We start from the raw sequence: 25,694 nt of genomic DNA on the forward strand, positions 1-25,694 counted from the left end.
AGTGAGGGTGTTGCTGGACCATGCTCTTTTCATTGGCACATTGTTGAAGAGGCCAGTTTTGGCCAGAAAGGACTATGGCTGTGAGTAGTTGGAGGTAGTCACCCAGGGTCAACCTGGGACAGCCAGCCTGGAGTAGGGGTGAAGCCTGCCACTTTTTTCTCCCCTCTCCCATCTCTCTCCTCTATGTTCTGGACCTCAGATCAAAAGCAATCATTTCGACCAGGGAAACAAAACAAAATCAAGCAATGAACCCAACTTCTATGCTTCCTGGTGTCAACCTGAGGGATTTGCAGAGAACTTTGATTCAGTGACTGATGGGCTCTCAGCTGTGCTAGGGTCCTGAGTAGGCTTCCCTGGGCCCTAGTTTCTGGTGCAGTGAAGCCAGGAGATGTGGCTGACTGACTCTAGGCTGGTGTCCTCATCCACCAGAAGAGGATGCAGCTGGTATCTCTGAGGTCATTGCCTTAGGGGTGTGGCTCTTTAAATTCAGAGTTGGAGAATGATGCTGCCCAATTTAAAAGCCAGTTAAAGCCCAGCCCCTGGTCACAGGGCCAAGGAACCCAAACTCTCCAAACTCTCCTCTCTTACTGACACGCCCTTTCAGGACAGAGTCCCCAGTGTTCTCAGCCTCCACCCCGAGGAAGATGCTCTCTCCAGAGAGCACACCATCTAGCCTCTCATTTTGCCTCCTGCCTGCTACCCTCCTACCTCTGTTCCCCCTCCCGTCTCATTTTCCTCACTTCCACAACCTTCTCTCCTGACACTCTATGCAGTTTGCACATTTGTTAGTTTGTTCTCTGCTCAGTGCGGTAAGAAGCATGGAAGCTAGAGGAGGGTTGGCACCTCCTCCAAAGGAGGAGGGCTGCTCACCAATGCCTCTGACCCCCAGAGCAGACAAGTACTCCCTAAATACTCACTGAAGAGCTGAGGACTGTGTGGATGGACAAGAGCTGGAGGACCTTGAAATCTAAAAGCAGCAAAGCTGACACCTTTCGCATTGCTTTACTCTTTGTCCCAGGCTGGTAGGTTCTGGGAGGGGACACAGGAGGGTGGAAAGTTGAGAGAGTGCAGAGAATCTATGGGTCTGTTTTGGAAGGACCCTGGTGCTTTTTTTCTTTTTCCTGATCTTCCTCTCTGTAGAGCAAAACAGAAGAAGGAAAGGAATGAGTCCAAGAGAGAAACTGGAAGGAGATAAGAAACAGATGGAAGCCTGGGCCAGGCCCATCCCAGGGGCCTTCAGTAGATTCAAACTGCGAAGTGTTGGCCAAGCTCCAGGCCCCCTTTAGGGCCGCCTCCTACAGTGTAGACTGGGACTAGAAAGGAGTGCATTTTCTCTCACTGGAGACTGGCTCTTGGGTCTTGGCATGGACCCTTAAAACACAGCCCAGCTATCCAGGTGTGACCTGGGCCTTAATGCAGGTGGGACTTTAAGAGCTTTGGGTGGGGGCTGGAGAGATGGCTCAGTGGTGAAGAGCATTGGCTACTCTTCCAGAGGACCAGGGTTCAATTCCAGCAACCACACAGCCGCTCACAACTTTCTGTAACTCCAGATGCAAGGAGTCTAACATTCTCACACAGGCATACATGCAGGTAAAACACCAATGCACATAAAATAAAAAGAAATAAATTGTATTTTAAAAAAGAAAAGAATAGAACTGTGGTGTAAGTACTCATGTTGGACGGGGGTCCCACCTGGCTACTTCCTTTCCAGTTGTCTCTTGGCCTCATTGCCGAGCGATAGCACTCCCAACATGAGCCTGTGGATTCTATCTGCACCTTCTTGCTCTGGCCACCTCCGAGGCAGCCACAGTCCCACATCATATTCTTCACCTACCTGTGCCCCATCTATCACCCAAGCCCCAACCACCCACTCTGTGCCCCATGTATGGCTTCCCCAGGCACATCCCTGCTCTGAGTCTCAGAGCTTGTGTTTGGTTTCCAGCCATTGCCCCAAATACCTGACAGGAGCAACTTACAGGAGGAAGGGTTTGTGGGGCTCACAGTTGGAGACGTTGACTGGCTCCATGTCCTGCCCGACATGAGCGGGACACCTTTATGACGAAAGCAAAGGGAGAGGATGCTGCCTTTTGACTTCACAGTGGTCAGGAGTAGAGAGTAGTTCAGGACAAGTTGCAGTCCCCAAGGACATGTCTCCAATGACCTACTTCCTCCAAACAGACCCAGGAACCAGAAGTTTCCATCACCTACAAATGATGTCAGCAAAGTACAAGCCCAGCATGGGACCAATTAAATGAGAACCCTCAGGAGCCTCTTGCTTCTTAAGGACCAGATCTACTCACTGTCTGCGAACCAAGGAGGTGTCAGCACTCGAGTCTGTTTGGGGGACATAAACCATAAACAATCAAAATGTAGTGTATTCTAGCTGGCTGGGCTCATATATATATATATATATATATGTACATATATATATATATATTATAGTGTGTGTGTGTGTGATGTGTGGTATATGTGTGTCTATGTGTGTGTTTGTGTGTACTTATGGTGTGTGTATGGCATATGTATAGTATGTGTGTGGTGTGTGTATGGTGTGTATATTGTATATGGTATATATATGGTGTATGTGTGTGTCTCTGTGTGTGTCTTTGTGTGTGTCTGTGATTTTTTTCATCCTTACTGCACTCCAAATGTCTTGAAGCCAGGGAAGGTGACAGGTTCTTCTCTGGGTTCTCCAGGCACTCTGTAGGTAGCAGGCACTCAGGAAGTCAATGACATTAGTGCATGACTAACCCAAGGCCACTCAAGTAGCAGCAGGACTGAAGCCTGACTCAGGGCCTCTCTGCCTGTAATTCAGGGTTCCTTTCTGGGGAAAGAATGGGAAAGCTTTGGGCTGATGATCCTTAAGGTCCCTCTTCTGGATTCTGTGACAGAGAGATTGAGTGGGAGGCAGACTGAAAACACAGGGTCTGCCTTTTGTCTGGTAAGGTGGTTGTGGTCCAGGGCTGCCACTGGCTGCCAGCAGAGTCCTATGCAGCAAGGCATCGTGGAAGGACAATGCTCACCCAACTGGCAAGTGTGTGGATCTACAACTGGTCCTGACTCTTACTTGGTTACTGTGTCCTACCCTCTTTGTGAGAGGATCAAAGGACTGGAGGGCCAAGAGCTCCTGCTTTGCAGGCTGAAGTAGGAACTCCGAAGCATGGAGAGAGTCTGAGGGTCGAAGCCTCGTGCAGCTGGACTAGAGGGTCTACTGCCAGGGAGTGTGCAAAGGAGAGGGCCTCCTCCCCAGTGTCTCCTTCTGTCCAATCTATTTCTTCCACCTCTCTCTCTCTCTCTTTCTCTCTCTCTCTCTCTCTCTCTCTCTCTCTCTCTCTCTCTCTCCCTCCCTCCTTGCACCTAGCTTCTGTTCTCTCCTTTCCCTGCCTCTACTCCTCTATTTTTGTTTCCCAGGTGATAAGAAAAGGGGAGGGACTCGGTTGATCAATGGTCCCTTGCACGAAAGGCCCCCTTTCAAACACTGGTGTCTGCAGCACCCTCACCTGCCTCAGTAGCTCAGGTTCTCTGTACCTTTGAGGCTGCTGCTTCTTTGCTGTGTCCCCTTGCTTGCTCAACAGTCTCCCTGGGGCCCACAGTAGACGGTAAGGCTAAGGGTAGGGCTACAACCTGCTAGGCAATAGCATAGGTGACATAATATCAGAAATGTTTAAGAGAACCATCCCAGAAAAGACCTGAAAGGCTCTTTGCGCCATGTGCTCTCACTCTGCTATTCCTCCAAACTGAAACTCAGAGCTGAGACAGCCAGTCCTGATTCCTATCCTTCCCTTCTCCCCCCAGGCTCCTTCCTACACCTCTTCTCCCTCCCACTCCCCCTCTAGCCTTTGTTTCCCCTGCCTGTTCTGCAAGTTGAGGACTGCTTCAGGCTGGCTCTAAACAGAGGAGTCCTGGGAATGGAAGGTGCCTGGCTGGGCCAGCCTCCTCTGAATCATTGGGGGGCAAGGGGGAGTGATGAGGCCCAGAGAGAGGTGTTAGAGTTAGAAAAACATAGTCCTGCTCTCTCCGTGGCCTCAGCCTGCCCCACCACACTCGTGGCGTCATCCATGGCTCCCCATGGGAAGCGAGGGAAGGTAATGAGTTACATGTGCTTCTGGTAGTTTCTTCCCCGTAAAATTAAATTATTCTCCCGGGGGACTTGCTCCATCTACCTTACATCCAGCAAATATCCCTGCTTCACTTGGCATAGCTGAGAACTGCTGGGTGGCTAAACAAGGGTCTGGCTATGACCTCACTGAGGGCCACCACCCTTTACAGGTTAGAGCAGAGCAGGAGTGTTAACTCGTTCAGTACTGTAACACCAGGACACATGCTTGCTAAGTAAGAGGACTGGTAGATTAGGCTGTGCCCACTGGGGATGCTGGTGGCCTGGTGTTCACTGGGTTTCCTCTCCAAGACAGGAGAGAGAAGAAGAGACCAGAATTTCAGTCTGTCAGATAATAGGCCACCCACAACCACTGTGAGCTCAGGCACAGGTCCTCAGGCCGGGTGCAGAAGCCTGTGTGTGTAGCTCTGTGGTACCACATGACACTGCTCTCTGTACTCTGCTTCCTGTCTCCTTGGGTTCAGGTACTAGGGGCCCTAGCAGGAAGTGGGAGAAGGGAAGACATGGGGTCTTGGGTGTGTCCTATACCCCAAGACCTGCTCTATAGGGCCACCTCAGCCTAGGGAACCTTTCTAGGAAAGCTTTGCCTCTCTGAGTTCCAGTTACTCTGTCTCATGCCTGAGGCATCCTCAGGCCCAACAGCAATGGCAGCTTCAGGACCCTGTTCTATGCCTGGTGGGTGTCTCATCTTTAAAAAAAAATGATTTTATTTATTTTTTTATTTTATGTGCATTGGTGTTTGTCTGCATATATGTCTGTGTGAAGCTGTCAGATCTTGGAGTTACCGACAGTCGTGAGCTGCCATTTGGGTGCTGGAATTTGAGTCTTAGCTCTTAGCTGCTAAGTCATCTCTCCAGCCCCGAGACCACTTTTTATAAACCTTAAAGTCTGTGCATAGAAGTGGCCGTCTGATACCTAGGGGTTGGCTTTGCTCAGAGTCTTCATCCTTAAATGAGAATTATGTCATTGTCCTCCCAGGACCACGTACAACAGTGGACACTCAGTCCCATGTGGTTCCCTGGTTATCTGTTTGAAACCCTGAAACCCTTGGAGATGTGGGGAAGAAGGAAAAGAAAAGGGGGATACAGAGGGAGGGAGAGAGGGAAGGAAGGTGGGAGAAATGAAGGAAGGCCCTACATAGGACACCACAGACAAACCCAGCATTAAATGTGTGTTGTTTACTCCTTGCTCAGACATGCTGAGCTTCCTCCAGAGGCCACACACCCTGCTCTGTTTTGGGGTAGAGGTGGCCCAGCTGCAGCCTTCAAGGACACGCCAAGCTCAGTCCTATTCAGAAGGCTCAACCTTCCTGTCTTCAAGAGCAGACACCCATTTGACCCTTCCAAAGCCTTTGTTTGCAGCTGCATGCAGAAGGAGGAAGAGAAGACAGGGACATTCAACTTGATTTTTTTTTCCCTGCCTAAAGGAGAAACCAGTTCACTCAGGCACAGCAGGGAAGGAGCTGGGAGCCTGAGGATGCAGACCTGCCTGAGTCCCTCCCTTCCAAGTTACAAATGCTCAGGCATTTGACAGGGGCAGGAGAGGAATTGGAATCTTTACTGGAATTTGGGGCTACTCTATAAGCTGTTGGTCTTCGTGGGCTGTTTGTTTGTTTGCTGTGGAGTGTGTGTGTGTGTGTGTGTGTGTGTGTGTGTGTGTGTGTCTGTCTGTCTGTCTGTCTGTCTGTCTGTCTAAGTCGCAGGTCAGCCTTTGGTGTTATTTCTCAGGCATCATGACCTTGTGTTTTTTTCTGACCTGAAACTCGCCGGTCAATCGGTCAGTCGGGGATGGCTGAGCAGTCAGCCCCAGGGATCTGCTCGGCCTCCTCTCCTTGGTGTGCTGTGTCCAGCTGCTTTCATGGCTTCTGAGGAAGAACCTAGTGTTCGCAAGGGGAGCACTTCACTGACTGAGCTATCTTTTCAGTCCAAGAAGGGGATCGTTTGGCCTGAATCTAAGCAGAATCATAGAACTGGTGCTTTTTGACATCCTATATGTTTAGGCAGCATCCCCTCCTCCTCTGTATTCGCAATATCCTTTTAAAGCCGGGCACTGCCTTTCATTTATTTAAGTTAAGATTTGTTACTTTAGTGAGTGCTGTATTTACATCATTTCCGCCATTCACCCTGCCACCCTCCCCCAACTCCAACTCCTCCTATCTGTTTAGGGCTGACCACTGACTAGATAACCCAACAGGGGTGTGTTCTAGCAGAAGCAGATCTTTCTCTCTCAGCAGCCATTTGTTGCCTGTAGTTCTTCATCTGGTGCTTGGTCATCCAATCCTCCTTTGCTTTGACACATTCTATTGTTTAGGTGACCAAATTTATGAGATTTCATGGGTGTGGCTTCCCTGTTCTGACTCTGAAAGTCTTCGTGTCCCCTCTTCAGTGATGTCCCCTAAGCCGTGGGTGTATGGGAGTTATATTGTAGATGCATTAACTGGGTTGGGCACTCCACCGTCAGCTGGTCTCTGCATTTTGATTAGTCATGGCTTCCTGTAATGGCCTCCGTCTGCTGCGAAAAGAAGCTTCTTTGATGAGGGGCGAGAGCTACACTTTCTGTGAGCACAAGGGTAAGTATTTAGAGTGCAGTTAGGAATTATGCTGGTTTAGGTAGGCAGCTGTGTTAGGTTTGCCTTTAGGATCCATGGCCTCACCAGCCACCACAGTTGGTAGTTGTCTGTGTTTAATGTACCAGACATTCATTCTCTCTCTTGTTGAATTGGCCTTGTGTCCAACTTAGATAGCCGTTTGCTGCTCTCAAGATGTAGGTAGTGTATCTCGTACTGTGCCCTCGGGGATCTGTCGCCATGCGGGTCGTTGGCATGATCTGTATGTGTGTTTACAGCTGGGTGAGAGTACTGATTGATCTTCTTTCTTGGCAACGAACAAAGACTCCTGACATACTACATGGGCTATGGTAGCACACACCTTTAATCTCTGAGTTTGAGGTCAGCCTAGTCTATAGAGCAAATCCAGGACAGCCGAGCTACACAGAGAAACCCTGTGTTGAAAACCAGAAACAAACAAACAATCTTCAGAACCTCCTCAGGGAGGAGGTAGTTTCTCCAGGTCAGTTCCTCTGAATCATGTGTCCAAATACATGGTGATTCCAGCAATAGGGCCTCCCTCAGCTTCAGGTTCTAAGCGGCAAACAAAGGCCATGGTAAAGGCCTATGTTGTTTGGGGTGTCTTTTTGACTCCTCTGACTGACAACTTGAAGGGAGGTTTTTCTTACCTGGCCCTGGGAATTTTATTGGATAGTCTGTGACTCTTGGGAAAGCATTATTACCTCAAGTGGCTTAACTTCATTATATATATATATATATACATATATATATATACATATATATATACATATATATATCATACATACATACATATAAATGTATATACATATATATGTATGTGTTATATACATATTTATATAATGTGTGTTATATACATGTTTATATATGTGTATATATTATATATGTTATGTACATACTTTTAAGGAAACCCGATAGAATATGGTTCCATTTGAGGCAAGAATAGTGGTAGTGTCCACCAGGCCCCACAAGCCATTCATCCTTTGTACACTCTATGGTTCTTTCTGTTGCACTTGGTGGCGAGCTCTTCTCCACTCCTGGATTGAATTTCCATCCTAGTCTTAGCTGTAAGGCAGGGGCACAGCAGCCAGCAGGCTGTCCTTACATTGGTTTCCTGTGGGCGATAAGCACAAGCCGTTAATAGTTTTCAAAGAATCTTTATTCAGTGGACTCTGGGGGAACAGATGGGGCCTGGGACACAGAAACTTCACAGAGAAGCACCAAAATGACAAGGCACTCTGGAAGTATTAGGAGGGGCTGTCCTAGTGGCATTAGCTCAGGCTGCTCTTTTCTCCACCTTCTCTCCTTTTCTTAGAAATGGGTGTGAAAGGTTCGGATCTGTTTGATAACAAAGGTGATCTCTTCCTTCTGTCTGCACCCCTCCCCCGCACCTCCTCTGCTCTGGCCTGTCTTCCCCAAGGACGAAGTAAGGCCTCAGAGGTGGGGCAGGCTCACTGTCTCTCACTGTAGCCCAGTCTGCTGTGCGGAGATGGGATAAAACCAAACCGAGCGGTGCTGTTGGGTTTTCTTTTTTCCACTCTCCCCCTCAACAGTCAACACAGAATACTTTAGCTCAGCTCATCAAAAAGAGAGAGGGGCTTCTCTCCATCAATAACCAGCTCCGGAGTAACTGGGTACCAGCTAACTGTCTTCTAATTCACTTCAACTCTGACAGTATCATCTTGCAATTAGCTTCAGATCCCACAGAGAGGGGACCTTAACACTGTCCCCATTAGAGAGCTCTTTCACGCACCCCAGGTGTGGTATATGCTTCTAACCTTGGCTATAAATCAGAGTTCCCCCTCCTCCAGTCTAATTGGTCGCAGTGGCTCAGAGCTCAGGAAAACACTATTTAACTACACGTCCCCATTTACTACAATGGTGTTACCAAGGACACAGCTCATCAACCACATGGATGCATTGTGCAGGATGAGGTAATGAGTTAGAACACAGAACCCCCATAACCTCTGAGGACACCTCATTTCCAGCATCTTCCACAAATTCTCAAAGCCCTCAGAACCCGATATTTTGGGGTTTTTTTGTTTGTTTTGTTTATCTTATTATCTAGCATGATTGAGTAACTCACTAGCTATTGTGGACAGCCTTTATCGCTTCCTGCTTCTCAGTGGTTGAGGGGAGGGCTGCATGTCCACCCCTCTCTGTGTACCTTGCTTTTTTTGGTGGCCAGGCTGATGTTAAAGCTCCGTAGGTGCCCCCACCTGTCCTGCTGCTATACAAAAGACATTCTCTTTACTCGAGGTTTCAAAGGTTTGGGGAGATTTCTCCAGAATATGCAAGGAAGACCACTGAATGCAGCACCATATCAAAGGTGTCTAGGACCATTCCGGGTCCCAATAAGACTTATTACATGGTCCACCATCCCTTCAGGCCAGAGGTTTTCCTTCACTTTGCCCCTGCTGCCCAGGTATCTTCTCCCTTTTATAAGCAAAGCTAAATGAAGTCCCCATTAGAGGCACACGGTTACAGCGGCAGCAGAGGTCATCTGGGGCACCTCGCGGGGACGCGCCTATTGTACAATGAAAACTGTGGGGGAGGGATGAGTAACCAGTGTGAGGATGAAGCTGATCCTAATGAAGTCAGACTTGGGCAGGTTTAACGGAGATCCTTGGATGAGCTGAGTGCTGGGGTTCCTCCCAGTAATAAAACGCTGGCCCCACCTGCTGTTTATGGGCCCCGGACCAATGAGAACCAAAGCAAAGGATTGTCATGAGTATAACAGCTCAAGTTAGTGGATTCAGAATCATCCCATCTCCTGTTTGCTGTTGTTTCCACCCAGTTAGTTTGGAGATAAATACCTGATTTATCAGACCCAACGTACAAGCACGTTTGTAGAGCAGAAGAAAAAAGCAAATCTAAGAAGATAACTCCCCAAAGGCTCTGAAATTATAACTAAAAAACAGAAACATTATTTCTGCAGGAAGTGAAAGTTATGTTTTCAGGGGAAGAGAGTATTGATGAGGGACAGTTTGGAATGTTCCTCACAGCCCTTACGTGACAGATAGTCTTTTAATCTCCCTCCAGAGTCCCACACCCAAACCTGCCCTCCTGACAGAGCTGGGAGCCAGGCTGGGCTACTTGATACTTTATTTTGGGCATACTCTTGCTCCCCTTATTAAGGGTACTTCACACTCCTAACCTCTGAGAATAATAAAATACTTTAAGACAATCTCATTTTGGATGGCCTATCAAAAAATAAATCAAATGCTTTCCCCCTAATAAGTAGACATTTCATTTTCTGTCCAAAAATGTGTCTTCACATATTCTCTTGTTATGACAAATTTTTTTTCCAGAACCATGGACTTCTATGCCCCAGATTTCATCACTGGATCAGAATGAGAATGTGCAGAGTAGAGTTAGCCCAAAGAATGTCGAAGAAAGTTAATTCAGTTCCAGGGGATTGATTAAATGTTTTACCTACATGGGCACCTAGAGGTATTTGGAAGCCCTGGGTGTGTGGGGAGAGCCAAGCCTTCGTTTGCCCTTTCAGAATAAAGTTTTACTCCAAGTTGCCTTTTGTAGCCAAGTAGAAATTTGCCAATTATTTATTTGCATGAGACCAATGTAAGAGATGACCTTTCTAGCAAAAATAAATGTGCTCACATGTTCCTGCAGAGAACCTTACCAAGCCTTGCTGCTCCCAGAAACAAGAAGGTGACTTGAAGCCCTGCAGTATGTGGGGTGGACAGAAGCTCATGCCAACAGTTAAACATAATGAGAGATGTGTGTGAGGTTCTAGCATAGCTCTCTTAGTAATCCTCAGTGTACTCTGCCTTCCAGAATATTTGTAAATGTGTGTGTGTATGTGTATATGTATCTGTGTGCATATGTTTGTATATCTGTCTATGTGTGTATGTATTATGCATGTGTGTGCATGTGCATATATGTATGTGTGTGTGCATGAATGTGTGTATATGTGTATATATGTATATATGTGTGTATATGTGTATGTATGTGTGTGCATGTGTATACATATGTGCATGTGTGTGTGTGTGTCTGTGTGTGCCTTTGTGTGTGTATGTAGATATGAAAAATAACCAGAGGACAATCATGCTGCTGTCCACTGCTCTTTTATTCTTTTGAGACAGGCTCTCTCACTGAACCTGGAACTCACCAAGTGAGCTAGACTGGCTGTCCAAGTCCCAAGGGTCCTCTTCTCCTCTCTGCCTCCCTAGTTGTTGGATTAGAAGCTTGTACCATTTTGGCTGTGTGTGTGTGTGTGTGTGTGTGTGTGTGTGTGTGTGTGTGTTCTGGAAATCAAACTCAAGTCCTCATTCTTGAAAGACAAACCCTTTACCAACAGCCATTCTCCCTAGTCCCTTCCAGAACATTCTTAATCCTGAACATCTAAAGAAAGTTTTGATTGTCTTACAGTCACCAAAGTTAGCATTTCTCAGAATGTGACTACGTTCAACACAGCAGCACCTAAAGGGACTGAGTCATACACGAGTGCATAGTTGCCATTTTAATAGTAAGGTATTTATTTATCTACTTACTAGGATGATGTTAACTCACATGTAATGGTGTTTCAGTTTTTCCCTAAATAAATTTAACCTAAATAAATACAAGAATGTAAGAGCTTGGGAAACCCAGCCATGGCAAATAGTACAGACAGCATGCAGGTACAGATGTTTAAAGATGGAGAGGCTCCAGCAGTTGGCAGCAGCCACCTGCTCCTCACCTAAATCACCATCTCCTATGCTGGCACATAGAGCATAGATCACCATCTCCTATGCTGGCACACTGGGCATAGATCACCATCTCCTATGCTGGCACACTGGGCATAGATCACCATCTCCTATGCTGGCACACTGGGCATAGATCACCATCTCCTGTGCTGGCACACTGGGCATAGATCACCATCTCCTATGCTGGCACACTGAGCTCTTTCTTTAGGTCACTTTATGTGGATTTAGTTTTCAACATAACTCAGCAGAGCTGTTGACCTCAACCTCTGTTGACCGCTTGAACCCTGCCCATCACTTCCTGGCCATTGGCTGTTTCTTTCAGAGGCCATAGCTAGAGGGGATACCTTTCCCATGATTCCCCTAGAGCTTGGATTCCTCAACATTCCTAAACTCAACTTTGCTGTGACCCTTTAATACAACTATAAAGTCATGTCTGTTGATATTTCCTAACTATAACCCTTCTACTGTTATGAATCATAATGTAGATATCTATGTTTTGTGATGGTCTTAGACAACCCTTGTGACAGGTCATTTGACCCTGGGGTCCAGATCCACAGGTTGAGAGCCACTGGCTTGGAAGGTTTTTGTTGTTGTTCACCACTTTCTCTCCATCCATCTGATCACCATGTCCCTTCAGCTGCAAACAACAACAAAATCTAATGACTAGCAGCTTTGCCAGGGCTCTCTTCAGATCTGTTCTCACATTGGGAAGAACATTTTCTTCTCAGAGTCTCAGCTTTTGAATCTATAACAGCTGCTCACTGAACCACAGGGCTGGAGGGATGGGGGGACATCAGCCTCTCAGTCAAGCCTGTCTTTTAGGCTCACCAGTGTGAGATCCTTCTACGTAGACTCCCCTTCAGACATAGACTCACTGCCTTTGCCAGAGCACTTACTGGACCACATCACTCTGTTCACATGCCTTCTTGCTGTCCTCTGGGATTACTGGAGGGCGGTGGTTGTGCTTGTTGATTGACATGTGCCAAGCCCCAGTCTAGGAACCGGGATGGAGGAAGGGGAGAGCCAGGACGTGTCTCTTCCTCACGTATGCTTTTACACTTCTGTGGCTCCTTTTAAATCTATTAGCCACTACTGTAAGGCAATCTACCCCCCAAAACTTAACAGGATAAAACAGACATGTACCACACACATTTTCTGAGGAAGCCAGAGGTATGCAAGGAAAGTCCCAAATCCGCCAACTTTTTAAGATAAAGAGTTTGCTCAAAAATATGCTTCTTAGCCAAAAAGGCCAAGCAACAATAACTTCTCTGTGGTCTAGGGAGATGGCTCAGTCAGTAGAGTGCTTGCTGCACATGGGGACCTGACTTTGATCCCCTTCAATCCACATCAGAAACCAGACTTGACAGCAAGTGCACACCTGCAATTCCAGCGCAGACAGGGAGGCGCCTCCAGCTCACTGGCCTGTCAGTCTAGCCAAATGGTCGAGTTCCAGATTTAGTGAGAGACGGATCACACACACACACACACGCACACACACACACACACACACACACAGAGACCGACAGACACACATACACACACACATACACACACACACAGAGAGAGAGACATACACACACACGCACAGAGAGAGAGAGACACACACAGAGAGATAGAGAGATAGATAGAGAGAGACAGACAGACACACACACGCACACGCACACACACACACAGACCGACAGACACACATACACACACACATACACACAGAGAGAGAGACACACACACACAGAGAGATAGAGAGATAGATAGAGAGAGACAGACAGACATACACAGAGAGAGAGAGAGAGAAAGGCACACACAGACACAGACACACGCTGAGACATACACACAGAGACACACACACAAGCACAGACACACACACACACAGAGACCGACAGACACACATACACACACACATGCACGCACGCACACACACACGCACAAAGAGAGAGAGACACACACACAGAGATAGAGATAAAGATAGAGAGACAGACAGACATACACACAGAGACACACACACAGAGACACACACAGAGACACACACACACACACAAGCACACACACACAGACACGCACACACACACAGATACACACACACACATACACACACACACACACACACACACACACAGGAAAACAGGTCAATAACAACAAGAGCTCCTTAGTGTTCATCTTAATCTCCTCTCTTCCCTTGCTGTTATATTCTCCAAGCTTCTTGCCATGGTGCTCTTGTTCTGCTTGTCCAAAGATTTGTGGAACTATAGTCTGAAGCCCCAGCCTGCTGTATTTGAGACTGCTTTCTTTAGTACAGGAAGGGATTAAGGCTTCCTAAAAGAGCCATGCCATTTCAAAGGAAGGTCAAGTCTCCTTGTGTTTTTCTGACAAAAGGGATCCATCACAGGTGGGGTGCTCAAATAAAAAGAAGGGGGCTTCTCTTTTTCCATGCAAAAAAAAATATTGCCCTACCATGCAATGCATAATTCAACATTCTTCCTGTGGTGAACTAGTGGCATGCATACAAACGGCAAAGGGTAGATTTGTCTTAACAATGTATATAGCTGTCAGTTCCCTCCCCCTATGTGTTCTGAGACTCAGGGAAGGGAGACCCAGAGCAGCAGATGGATGCCCATTGTGATCACGTGCATAGCATTACACAGTGCTGTGCCTACAGCCCTGGCTCTTTCAGGAGGCAGGCTTTTCTCTGTAAAGTGTAGTAAGGCAGCTAGTGCCTCTCCCCAGAAGGAGAAGAAAGTGTTCCTGGAGCTTATATGCACAGGAGTAAAGCCAGCTGAATTCTAGTATAGAAAGAGATAGAAAATTCTAGAAAAATAAGTTCAGGTAAGTTAGAAAGATTTTCTGTTCAAATGTGGAAAACCGGCTTATTCTCAAAATTTGCTAACACTTAAGGATTGGGGAGAATGATGATCATTAACTTTTATTTCTTTGGCAGTTAGCTTTGAGTTGTGCCTGATGTTTTATGGCAAGATTGTTGGGACCATCCTGCTTGCTGCTCTAAAGGCAGTGTTTACAATAAAGTGGAGTATATGGATGGGAACATGTTCAAGTCAAACACCTCTGAGAATCCAGAACAGTTTGGATCCAAAGGCATTCATCGCCACCCACTGCTTCCCTGTGGTAACAAAACCTCCAGAGGCTAAGAATTAGTTAGGACTCTGAAGAGAGAAAACACCGCCTTTGCTGCTCCTCAAAGCCAATGAAATGTACCAAGAAATTGCAAGTGCCTCGCCATCTTTCAAAAGTTTTTTAAAATCCCAATGACTTCAGCATCTCTTGCCAACCCTTTTCTCGGTGCCTGCTCCAGTCAGTGACACTGGAGGGGTCACTTTCAGAAAGCAGAGGGCCAAGCAGAGATATTGTTCTTTGAAAAGAACATCACACATTTGTTCTGATAAACTGTCTGGGATGGGGTAGACAAACACCCATTAGTTCTTTCTTTTAGTTGACATAGTAGCGGTGGAGGTTTGTATGTTTTTTGGCCTCTGGATGGGATTTTAAGGACTGCCCTGAAGGACAAATTGAGTTGGCAGGTCACTTGAGTCCCAATGCAAGGTTTGTCACTAACAGTAGCTGCTGTCAGTGATACTTAGGCAGGGCCCAGTGCCTTCTAGACAAGCACTCTACCACAGAACTACCAGTCACCCCATTACTTTTAGTTTGAGTCAAGGGCTCACTAAGTTACCCAGGCTGACCTCAAACTCACCAAGTAGCCCAGACAATCTTAAATTCACCATTCTCCTGCTTTAGTCTCTCAAGTAATTTTGTTGACAGGTATAATGGTTACTCTTGATTGCCAACTTCATCAGGTTTTAGAACCACTATAAAAGCTTCCTTCAGTGTACCTGTGAGGGTCTTCCCAGAAAAGTTTAGCTAAAGATCTAGCCTGAATATGGGCAGCAGCATCCTATGGTGGAGAATTCAAGCAGTGAATAAAAAAGAGAAAGTGGGCTTAAGATTAGCATTCATCTGTCTTTGCTTCCTGTCTGCGGAAGAAGTGTGACATCACACGCCTGACACATTGTGATATGGATGACACATTGAACCAAACAAAAACTTCTTTTCTTGTTGCTTTTGTGGGGAATTTTATTACAACAACAAGAAAACCAACTAGTAAATCAGGCATTCAGTGAGCTGACTTTGGATGTGAGCCTAAAGAAGCCAGGCGAGCAGTCCGTTCGGCCCTAACAACAATCGCTGTCTTATTTCCGCCAGATGCTGGTGGTCCGACGGCACAGGATGAGGTTACTGTGATGTTTGGTAAATTTCAACCCAAGTTTGCAAGCTGTTGATCAGATTTGGCTTCCAGATGTATTTTATTTGTTTAGTTCTTAATTAGTTGCCAACATTAAAATTAAGGTCTCATGTAGAACCTTCTAGCACGGTGGTTCTCAACCCATGGGTCACCAACCCCACAGGGGTTGCATATCAGATATCCTGCATATCAGATGTTTGCATTATAGTTCGTAAAAATAGCAAAATTACAGTTATAAAGTAGCAATACAATAATTTTAAGGTTGGAGGTCAGCACAGCACAAGGAACTGCATTGAAGGGTTGCAGCATTGGGAAGGCTGAGAACCACTGCTCTAGCAAGTCTCAAAAATTCTAGGTCTTATGCACCCCTCGAGTTCTTCCAGAGCAGGTGCCCCTCTCTACAGCCTGGCAAGAGCCCCGTGCTTGCCCCCATCTGTTCCTAATCATTGCAGAAGATGCGACTTGCAAGTCCCGTTCTTTTAAATTCATTATCAACATGTGTGTATGCATGTGTATGTGTGGGTGCAGATGACAGCGCCCTGTGGAGGCCAGAGGAAAGCTCTGTGGTGTCAGTTCTCTCTCTCCACCTTTCTGTGGGTGGAGTCAGGTCTCCAGGTATGTGCAGCAAGCTTCTTCACCCGTCAAGCCATCTGGGGAGCCCAGCAATTGTTCTTCTAACTTTTCTTCGCATTCCCTGGATCACATGAGATAGTGAAGATTACTGTAGAGTGCACCTTAAAGCCTACTTTACTATTTGCTATTACTTGGAGATGGGTTTGTGGTGACCACACAAACCTGTTTGGGTTATTGCTAGAGGACAGGTGGAGAACAAAAGAGCTTAACAGCGTGTGATGGCCTAGAAATTTCCTGATTGTGGTGGCCATGTTGCAAATGTGCAGAAGGGCATGCATATCTGTGTGCGAGACAGAAAGGTGAGACCTCACAAGAAAAATAGGGTTGTTTTCATTCCTGTTTCATTTTTCCTTTTTTAGGTCCATGTCACAAGCGGCGGGCGGGTGGCTGCTGCACACAGCTGGGCTCCCTGTCAGCGCTGAAGCATGCGGTCCTGGGGCTGTATCTTCTGGTCTTCCTGACTCTTGTGGGTGTCTTCATCTTAGCAGGTAAGAGCAGACCTTCTGTGTCCATGCCTTTGGGGATGGGAGAGGAAGACTCGAGGCTCTGCTCCCATTCTCACTGTCATAAACCCAAAGGTTGCCTTTGTTGCTATGGAACCCACAGAGAAACATGCTGGCTGCTCTTTCTGACTGGACATGGCTCTTCAGGAGCATTGTCCTTCTATGTGGGATAGACTGGCAGGGGAGGCTATCTGAGAGTGTGGAACCTCTGAGTCCAGTAGGAAAGCTCCGGTTTCCCAGGGTGGCTTCTGACTATCCCTGCATGATCATGGGGCCTTATTCCAGGGCTCTGGCATGTGGTGTGTACTGAGCAGGCTGGGGTTTCTTGTAGTTCCTCCCCTGGGGGTGTCATCAAAATAGTCACATAGCACTTTGCTGCTGAGGTTAATCAGGGTTGGGTATCCTTTGCAGTTACAAGGAGCTAAATGGATTCTATCTCAACTGAATGGGTTCTTCCACCATATTTGTTTGTGAAATTGGACCTTGATGGGCAGGGTGTAGGGAGGGTGAGTGTAGCCTGTAGCCAGAGTAAGGCACAGGTGGAAGTAGAAGGGATCTGGGGGCTTGGTGGTGTACACCTTTAATCCTAGCACTGTGGATGCAGATCCAGTGCAACTTTGTGAGTTCAAAGCTAGCCTTGTCTACATAATGAGTTCCAGGAGAGCCAAGATTATATATAAAGAGATATTGTCTCAAAAGAAGAAAAAAGAAAGAGAGAAAAGAAAGAAAGGAAGGAAGGAAAGAAAGAAAAAAGGCTGGAGAGATGGCTTAATAGTTCGGAGCACTGACTGCTCTTCTAGAGATCCTGAGTTCAATTCCCAACAAGCACATGGTGGCTCACAACCACCTGTAATGAGATCTGATGCCCTCTTCTGGTGCGTCTGAAAACAGCTACAGTGTACTTATATATAATAATAAATAAATCTTTTTTTTTTAAAAAGAAAGGAAGGAAGGAAGGAAGGAAGGAAGGAAGGAAGGAAGAAAGAAAGAAAGAAAGAAAGAAAGAAAGAAAGAAAGAAAGAAAGAGAAGAAAGAAGAAAGGGATCCAATGAGAGCCTGTTGACCTGCTCCCAGGAGTCCAGTTTCCCACCCATGCAGGTTGACCCACCATGATAGAGACTGTAAAACAAGGCTCTGGCGGCCTCTTCCTGACTCTATCCAGAGGAAGGGCCACTCATTTATCACCTTCTCAATGGGGGTATGGACTGTTTGACAGAGTAGGCCAAAGGAGCGCTCTCTCACGTGAGAACCTACTGTGCTAAGACTGAAACACGACTGAATGTGAGCCAGGGGATTCTCTCAGGGAGCTTCCACTCTAGAGGCTGATCCAGGGCCAGGCACCTAGAGTCCAGTCAAGACAAAGTGCAGTGGGCTCCGTGCTAGGGTTAAGTGGTGCTGGGCTGGGCATGTTGCACTCTGGGAAAATGCTGTGGCATGAAAAGAGGGTGGGGTTGTTTGGAGCAAGGCTGCTGACCAGGCAGAGCTGACTTGCTCAGGGTGGGGTCCTTGAGTTAACTGGAGGTTCAGCCCTTACAGATGACCCTTTGCTGGAAACCCTGAGAGCAATGCCCAGGACCTCCCTGATCTTGACTCACTATGCATCAAGTGGGACAAGCCACTTGGGTATTGTAATAAGATAGTAGTTGTCTGTGCCCTCAGGCTTCCATACTCAGGGTCTCAGGGTGGTGCCTGTCTCACCAAGCACTGCACTGAGGGTGGCCAACAGCAACACTGACAAAAACTCATGATTCATCCCAACGAGCAAAGAATGGTGTCCAGCAAGGTCTACCATGGGCCAAGCCAGCCAGGGGATGTTTGAACATGTTCTTGGGCTGCTCGATGAGAGCTTGGGATCTGGGTTTTGTGGTTTTGGCTGCCATGACCATAACAAATTTCTGGAATGTTTGAAAAGTCTCTCAGCCCAGCATGAAAGCCATAGTGTTACAACTGCTCTGAACAGAAACTTTTAGGTGACCAAAGGGGGTTTCTTTTTTTTTTTTTTCTTGGAGCTGGGGACCGAACCCAGGGCCTTGCACTTGCTAGGCAAGTGCTCTACCACTGAGCTAAATCCCCAACCCCCCAAAGGGGGTTTCTAAGAGAGGAAGAGGTGAGGGAAAGGACCTGGGATAGGACTCTGGAGGCTGAGGGCAGGAACAGAAGGACACCACATTATCTCAAGAGAGACGTGGAGGGGAGGAAAGTTCTCTTTTGATAACTGAAGGGCTGCTGCCTGGATAAGGGTAGACACATTCTACTTACCTTGAGGGTGAACCTATGAGCAAAAGGGTGAATATCATGAAGACTGACATCCATTCAGAACAGAGAGCCCTCTCTGAGCAGCAGTGCTGTACAGTGTGACACGGGGAGGCTCTCTTTCTTGGCTTAGTGGTCAGAAACAATTTATGATGATGTCCTGGAAGTTTCAGAAAAGAGGGCGGGGTGTGGTTTCCCAATCCCATGAAACTGCTGCCAGGCTTCCTTGGCTATTCAAGTCATAAAAACCTGAGCAGGGATTTTACATTATCATTGTCACCTTTGAACCTGTAAGTTTTGCTGTAATGTATTACCTCCTGTACTCAATGAAAATTGAGTAAATTGGAACTGATCTCTTGGATCTGAGGGTGTAGCCACTATCACCTCCCTAGGTTCTTTTCTGGATAATCATGTTGGCCTCTGGGGGAGATGCCGTGAGGGAAGCCCACGGAAGCACAGATAGCACTGATCTTTCCCAGTGGAAGGAGAATGAGGAGGCTGTTCCCCGTCTTGGGGAAGAAGTTTCTTTGATGGCCTAACTGATTATCTCTAAGACACTCCTTCCTGGGAGATACCAAAATGGTGGGAAAAGGAGGAGCTGATTCAGGGTGACCCTGAACTTGCAAGGCTGGCTGCCTCTTAGGTTCTTACTGTGGAAGCTTCATCTCCGGCAGAACTTGCAATCCACATCCAACATGCTCTCCTGTTTTATAGCCTAGGCTGGTCTGGACTTCACTATGTAGCCAACCCTCTGTCTCAGACTCCTGAGTGCTGTGGTTATAGGCATTTACCACAGCCTTACCTCATTCTTATCAGCAACAGTTGGCCACTGCCATCATCATCATCATCATCATCATCATCATCATCATCATCATCATCATCATCATCAGTCATGAGAATAAAGAGGTATGAGGTGTGTTTGCTGCTCAGGGTGAGTTTAAAATTTCTCTGGCACATACAGACACACACAGAAACACACTCACAGAGACATACAGCCACACATAGAGACATATACACAAAGACACACACATGGAAACACACAGAGACACACACAGAGACACACACAGACTCACAGACACAGACTCACAGACACACACAGACATATACACAGAGACATACACACAGACATACACACAGACACACATACACACACACATAGGCACACACACACACACACACACACACACACACACACACACACTGTAGCTTATGTTACATAGCAAATTTATGCAATAAGAATGTCCCCTTCCTAAAGCTGGAGTTTTGGAGTCCTCAGCCTAGGGGAGATCTGGCCAACTGTCCTTTGAACTGAGGGCTCACTTTCCCAATCACTTTGTTTCAAGCAAGCTGGTCCCTGAAATCTGCAGATGACGTGTGCTTAGAGCACGTGGCCATCTGTGCTGTAGATTCTGATCCCATCAGTCATTGTGGAGGTCAGAGTGTGATACCATCAGTCTTTGTTAGGACAATCTGGGACATCCCGCTACTGGCAAGGATTATGCCCTGCCCATTATGTTACAGAATCCTGACTCTGAGGTTAGCAGGGAGTTTTCCTGCCTGGTTGCAGAAGGAGGTGTACATTTGTGACAAGTAAGCTTGCTTTTTCCCCAGGAGGCTGTGGATCTTAGGTCATTAAAATAACTGTGGAGGAAGCAATTCACGTGGATAGAGGCAGCTGTCACCTGTTGTACCTTGTAGGAATTTGAAAGTAATTAAAATGAGGACTGAGAAACAGATTTGTGGTCCACCCATAGAAAGCATAGACCACAGGGAAAAGATTTGGGGTGACCTCATGTATGTTCCTTGGGGCCTCTGCACTTACCCTTCCTATGCCTGCTCTCATTGACTCCCGATGTATTTCACAGTGTATTTCAGTCTCCTCATCAAAGTCTTCAATCCCTTTTAGAATAGAAAGAAGGTGTTATAATTGGCTTTTCCTTACAGTTTTTCATTTGTTTGGTTTGGTTCTTCAAGTGCCTATTTTCAAATGCATTCATGCATGCATGAATGAGACAGCCTTGAGGAAATGCTCAAGTGACAAAAAAAAGGTTATTTTCACTTTAATCAAGTATCTAAAAAATATGAATATGGAATTTCCCTTCAAGAACATTTGGCCGGGAGACTTAAGAGTTATGTAGCTGAGGATGTGAACACATAGTCATCTTAGTACGCTCTGACCCTGTAGTCTTTGAGAGAGTATTAAGACAGAGAAAGTTGTAAAGTAGACTCACTGATGTGAGTCTGGGTCTTGGAGCCAGCCCATCTAGGCTGGAGCTTGAGGTTTTCCACCGCCATGTGATGCTGGCCACGTCATCTGACCTTTCTGTACCTCCCCTTTCAATATGTGGAAAGCAGGGGAAGCTGGCACTCCTACTTGCCACACTGGGTTGCTGTGAGGGTTAAATGGGTCAATATATCTAGAGCTGACACCCAGACAACATGGAGAGGAGCTGGTCTATTGCCGCCGTTGACGTCGTCACTCTTTCTTTTCCTCGGTTTCCTTTCCAGTCAACTAAACTGACAGGTAGTTGTGGCCATCTCCTACTGTACTCTCAGAGCCTCTCTCTGATATATGGATAGTAGATTATTCACTTATGATATCAGCAGAGTAGACCTGACCAGGTGTCTTGTTTCTGTCTTTTCTTTCCTTGTTTCTATTTTTAATTACCATGACTGTGGTACATTTTCCATCACAACCACCCCCCCCCCCACACACACACAAACCATCTGATTTCACTGTGGTTTCCTATCCTCTTCTACTCCATTCTTCCGAGTTTGTAAAAGAGTCCCAGCCCAGCCATTTGTTTCATAATCTGAGAATGGAGCACAGCCATAGTCTAAGAAATAATGGGTCAAATGACAGTTTTCTTTTTCTCCATGTCTTTCACATATTGTAATGAGAGCACTGTTCCCACTAGGCTCTGGGCTCTGAGGCCAAACTTGTGGTTTAACTCCAGGCTCCACCATTGAACGACTGTGTCATCTCAGGGGTAAACAGAGTAACCTTAAATATTCTTTTAATTTCTTCATTTATAAAATAGCACACACCCCTGTAGGATCGCTGCGGAGATTAAACAAATTACTATGTGAAAACTTTTAGTTCTTGGCACAGGAAAAGAACTCAATGACCTTTAGATTATTATTATTAACACACTTGGAGGGATCTTGCTTTGAGAACAGCAGAAGATTAACTGACCCGCTGGTTTAGCCTGAGCACTCATGACTATTTGTACATAGGGCTGCATTTGTGCAGTATGTGCCCATGTCCCACCTGATCCTAACGAACATAGGGAAGTGCTCCTGGGGGCTTCTGAGGGCTCCTGGGCCAGACCCCGGACAGCATTTCCAACCCATGGGTCTTGAGCAGAGTGGGTTCCAGCCAGATCTGCAGTGCCAAACCCATCTGTGCCACTGAGGCTCAGCCTTGGGAGAGGTCTTCGGGGTACAGCCTCCCTCCCTCCCAAGGAAAGTACCTGGCTCTGCCTGACTCCCCAGGCAGATGAAGTACTCATCTTTGCTTGAAGATCACCCACAAATGAGAGAGACAGCTTTACCCCTCTTGCTGTCCTTCATGCTGGTTGTAGTGTTGATCAGTTAGGATCCCTAGAGCGAGCAAAGCTCATTCCCTCCAACAGCAGTAGCTCGGCAGACCTGGTTCAGAGAGCCCTGTGTATGGAAATCTCAGTCTTTACAATTGCATATTGAAGTTGTTGGCATGGATCCCTGTTCTCTTCCACTGTAAGAGAACTCTTTCATGATAACGCACTATCTCTTGTTATTGCTGTTGTCATTGTCATTGTTTTGTTTGTTCAAGACAGGATTTCTCTCTGTAGCGTTGGCAGTCCTAGAACTTCCTCTGTAGACCAGGCTAGCCTTGAACTCACAGAGATCCACCTGCCTTTGTCTCCCAAGTGCTGGGATTAAAGATGTGCGCCACCACTGCCCTTTATTATTACCTCTTGTATTATTAATTCCTTATGTATAACCAATAATAAATTAATAAAATAAGCACACGGCCATTCTCCATCAACACCCATCCTCCCAACAAGCTCCAGGCTTGACAGATAAACATAAATAGGCACTGCTCATGGCGTGCAGGCCGGGGCAGCCTGTACTAGGCTCAGGCAACTGTGTTCTGGCCCATGGAGTTCCAATTATGGAGTACTATGCATCCCCCAACAGTCATGGCCTTTCCTCACCCCTCCCCTGGATCTCTTTCAGAAGACACACCTCCTGGTAGGAGCTTTCAGTTCTATGCTAGGAAAACAAGCTTTATTGGTTTTGTTGCTGTTTCAATTTAAATGCAGATGTTGTCAGGGATCCCAATGAGATGTCATCACAATGGATTCTGCCAAACATTGCAGTCTGTTGCATCAACTTGATGAGTTCAGATATCTGTCATTCAGCATCTTTGTGCCAGTGCCCCAATCCAATCCCCACTCCATAGCCCGCTGCCACGTGTACACTTCCCTGGAGAATGTGACCCGGGGCTCACCAGCTCCCATTTTTACTTTCACTCTTCTGCCCTGAAAGAAGAGACAATTCCCCTCTAGGGTCCTTAGATCAGACCAGCACTCACCTAAGAGACTTCCCTGAATCTTACCTCACACTTCTGAGTTTCCCACCTGTCAGAACATCTCCTATCCTCTCTTAGGTCTGAAGTGGTAGGAAAAGAAAGAACCAGAATAACTTTGAAACCCTGACACCCCCAACCCTAACTACATCATCCAGGACAATGCCCCTGACTCCCCTTGGGGTGAGGAAGGTAAGGGACGGAGGCAGACAACATGGTGACAGCAAGGCTGCGAAGTTTTCTCTCTGGGTCACCGAGTCCTAGATGCCTAACAGGGGAAGAACAAAGATTTCAACTACATCTTTCTTTTAGGCAAAGGACTACATCTGATTACCACATGTTTTTATAAATAAAGTTTTATTAGAACACTCCCACAGTCATTATTCATATATATGTGCTCTTCAGCTGGCTCCCAGACCCTCTGTCTGCTTCACAAGTTTTATAGGATTTCAGGTATATTTTGTCATCCAGTCCCTATAACACCAGAGTAATCTAGAAAACATCTTATTTTCAGAGGGAATTGAATGTTGTGGCCCAAGGGCCTGCAAGATTGGGGTTCAGGCCTAGAATACAGTATCAGAAGCCCATGCTATTTCCTTTACCTGAGACTTGTGGTGTGGGGTAGAATCTCCTGCCTGGTGGGAAAGCACAGGAACATTGGACATAGACTGAGGGAAAACAAATCTTGGCTTTTTCCACAGGACTGATCCTTAGTGCTTTCATCTACAAGGAGGAAAGGACCCCCAAGACACACACACACACACACACACACACACACACACACACACACACACCACCCTTCATTCCCCAATTCAGGAAGAGGTGGGAAGTCCTCCCCCCCTGCACCCCCACACACACTGTGGTCAGGATGTCACTAACTCATCCATACAACTAAGTTGTGTCTCTTGGTAGTTGCCTGTGTAAGGCCCGTTGGTGTTTGTGAGGTGGTTATAACTAAGAACCCAGCTCATAGTTCACCGTACTCCAAAGAAATGATCACATGAGGTGAGTCTATGCCAGGACACAGAAGAGGACACTGTTTATGCACACAGACCTCCCTAAAGAACAAAGTTTTCTATCTAAGCAAAGAGAAAGGGAGGCAGGCTGGAGGCAGTGCCTTCCTTCCTTTGTGGTCTACTTGTTCAGGACTCAATCTACCTGTCTTTCTGCCTTGGGCTGAGGGTGCCCAGGGCTGCCGGGGAGATTTTGCCACTAACTGCGGGCTGTGAGTTTGGACTAGGATTGAAGCCAAGCAGCTGGCATGCTTTTGTTTCCACACTATTGGTGAGAAGTCCTAAACACTTAGAGTTTCCGTGCTAATCCTGTAGGCACATGACTTGGTGGACACACCCAAGGACTCAGAGCCTGCCCTCATCAAAGCCAACTCATCGCTTCCCAAGTGCCAGCCAAATGCCACACACTGCGGGAGACACAAGAGGAGGAGAAAGAGGAGGAAGAGGGGGTAGAGGAGGAGGAGGAAGAGGTAGAGGAGGAGGAAGAGGTGGTGGTGGAGGAGAAGGAAGAGGAGTGGGGAGGAAGAAGAGGACCAAGGAGCCTTCCTAGCCATAGAGATTGGGCCTGGTGGTGGGGCAGACACCTGTGACACAGAATTAGCAGAGATGTTTTGGATTCAGAAAATGACAGTTCACATCTTAGCTTGATTGTCCTTTTTTAAAACTTTGTTGTTTTTAAGTTAAGTATACATATATGTGTCTCTGTGTGAAGGTAGTGTATGTGAGTATAGGTGCCTGCTGAGGTCAAAGGCATCCGATCCTCCTGGAGCTGGAGTTTACAGGGGGTTGTAAGCTACCCCAGTGTGGGGACTGAACTTGGGTCCTCTGCAGAGCAGAACATGGTTGTATAGCAGCTGAGCTACCTCTCCAGTCCCAGCTGGATCATTCGTGATCACCTGAGCGCCATGCTTTAAAAGCATTAAGATGTGAGTGCTTGCTTACATTCCAGGCTGTCGCCTCTAAAGTGCCTCTGAGGTAGGTCACCTGCCTTGAACCAGGAGAGTCCTGGTTCAATGAATGCTTCCATGAAGAGCTCAACAGAGGGTTCTAAGATACTCTGAGG

General features: G+C 46.8%; 1 protein-coding gene across 2 annotated transcripts in view; it reads left to right on the forward strand.

The window, feature by feature from the left end:
- Positions 1-25,694, forward strand: part of Scara5 (scavenger receptor class A, member 5) — a 105,107-nt gene that overhangs the window by 13,229 nt on the left and 66,184 nt on the right. For both annotated transcript variants that reach the window (NM_001431432.1, NM_001135855.2), the window contains 1 exon segment: positions 16,649-16,777. In NM_001431432.1, coding sequence (NP_001418361.1) covers positions 16,649-16,777 — 129 coding nt within the window.

The sequence above is a fragment of the Rattus norvegicus genome, chromosome 15 (genome assembly GCF_021556685.1).
Source record: "Rattus norvegicus strain SHRSP/BbbUtx chromosome 15, alternate assembly SHRSP_T2T, whole genome shotgun sequence".
NCBI classification, from domain to species: domain Eukaryota; kingdom Metazoa; phylum Chordata; class Mammalia; order Rodentia; family Muridae; genus Rattus; species Rattus norvegicus.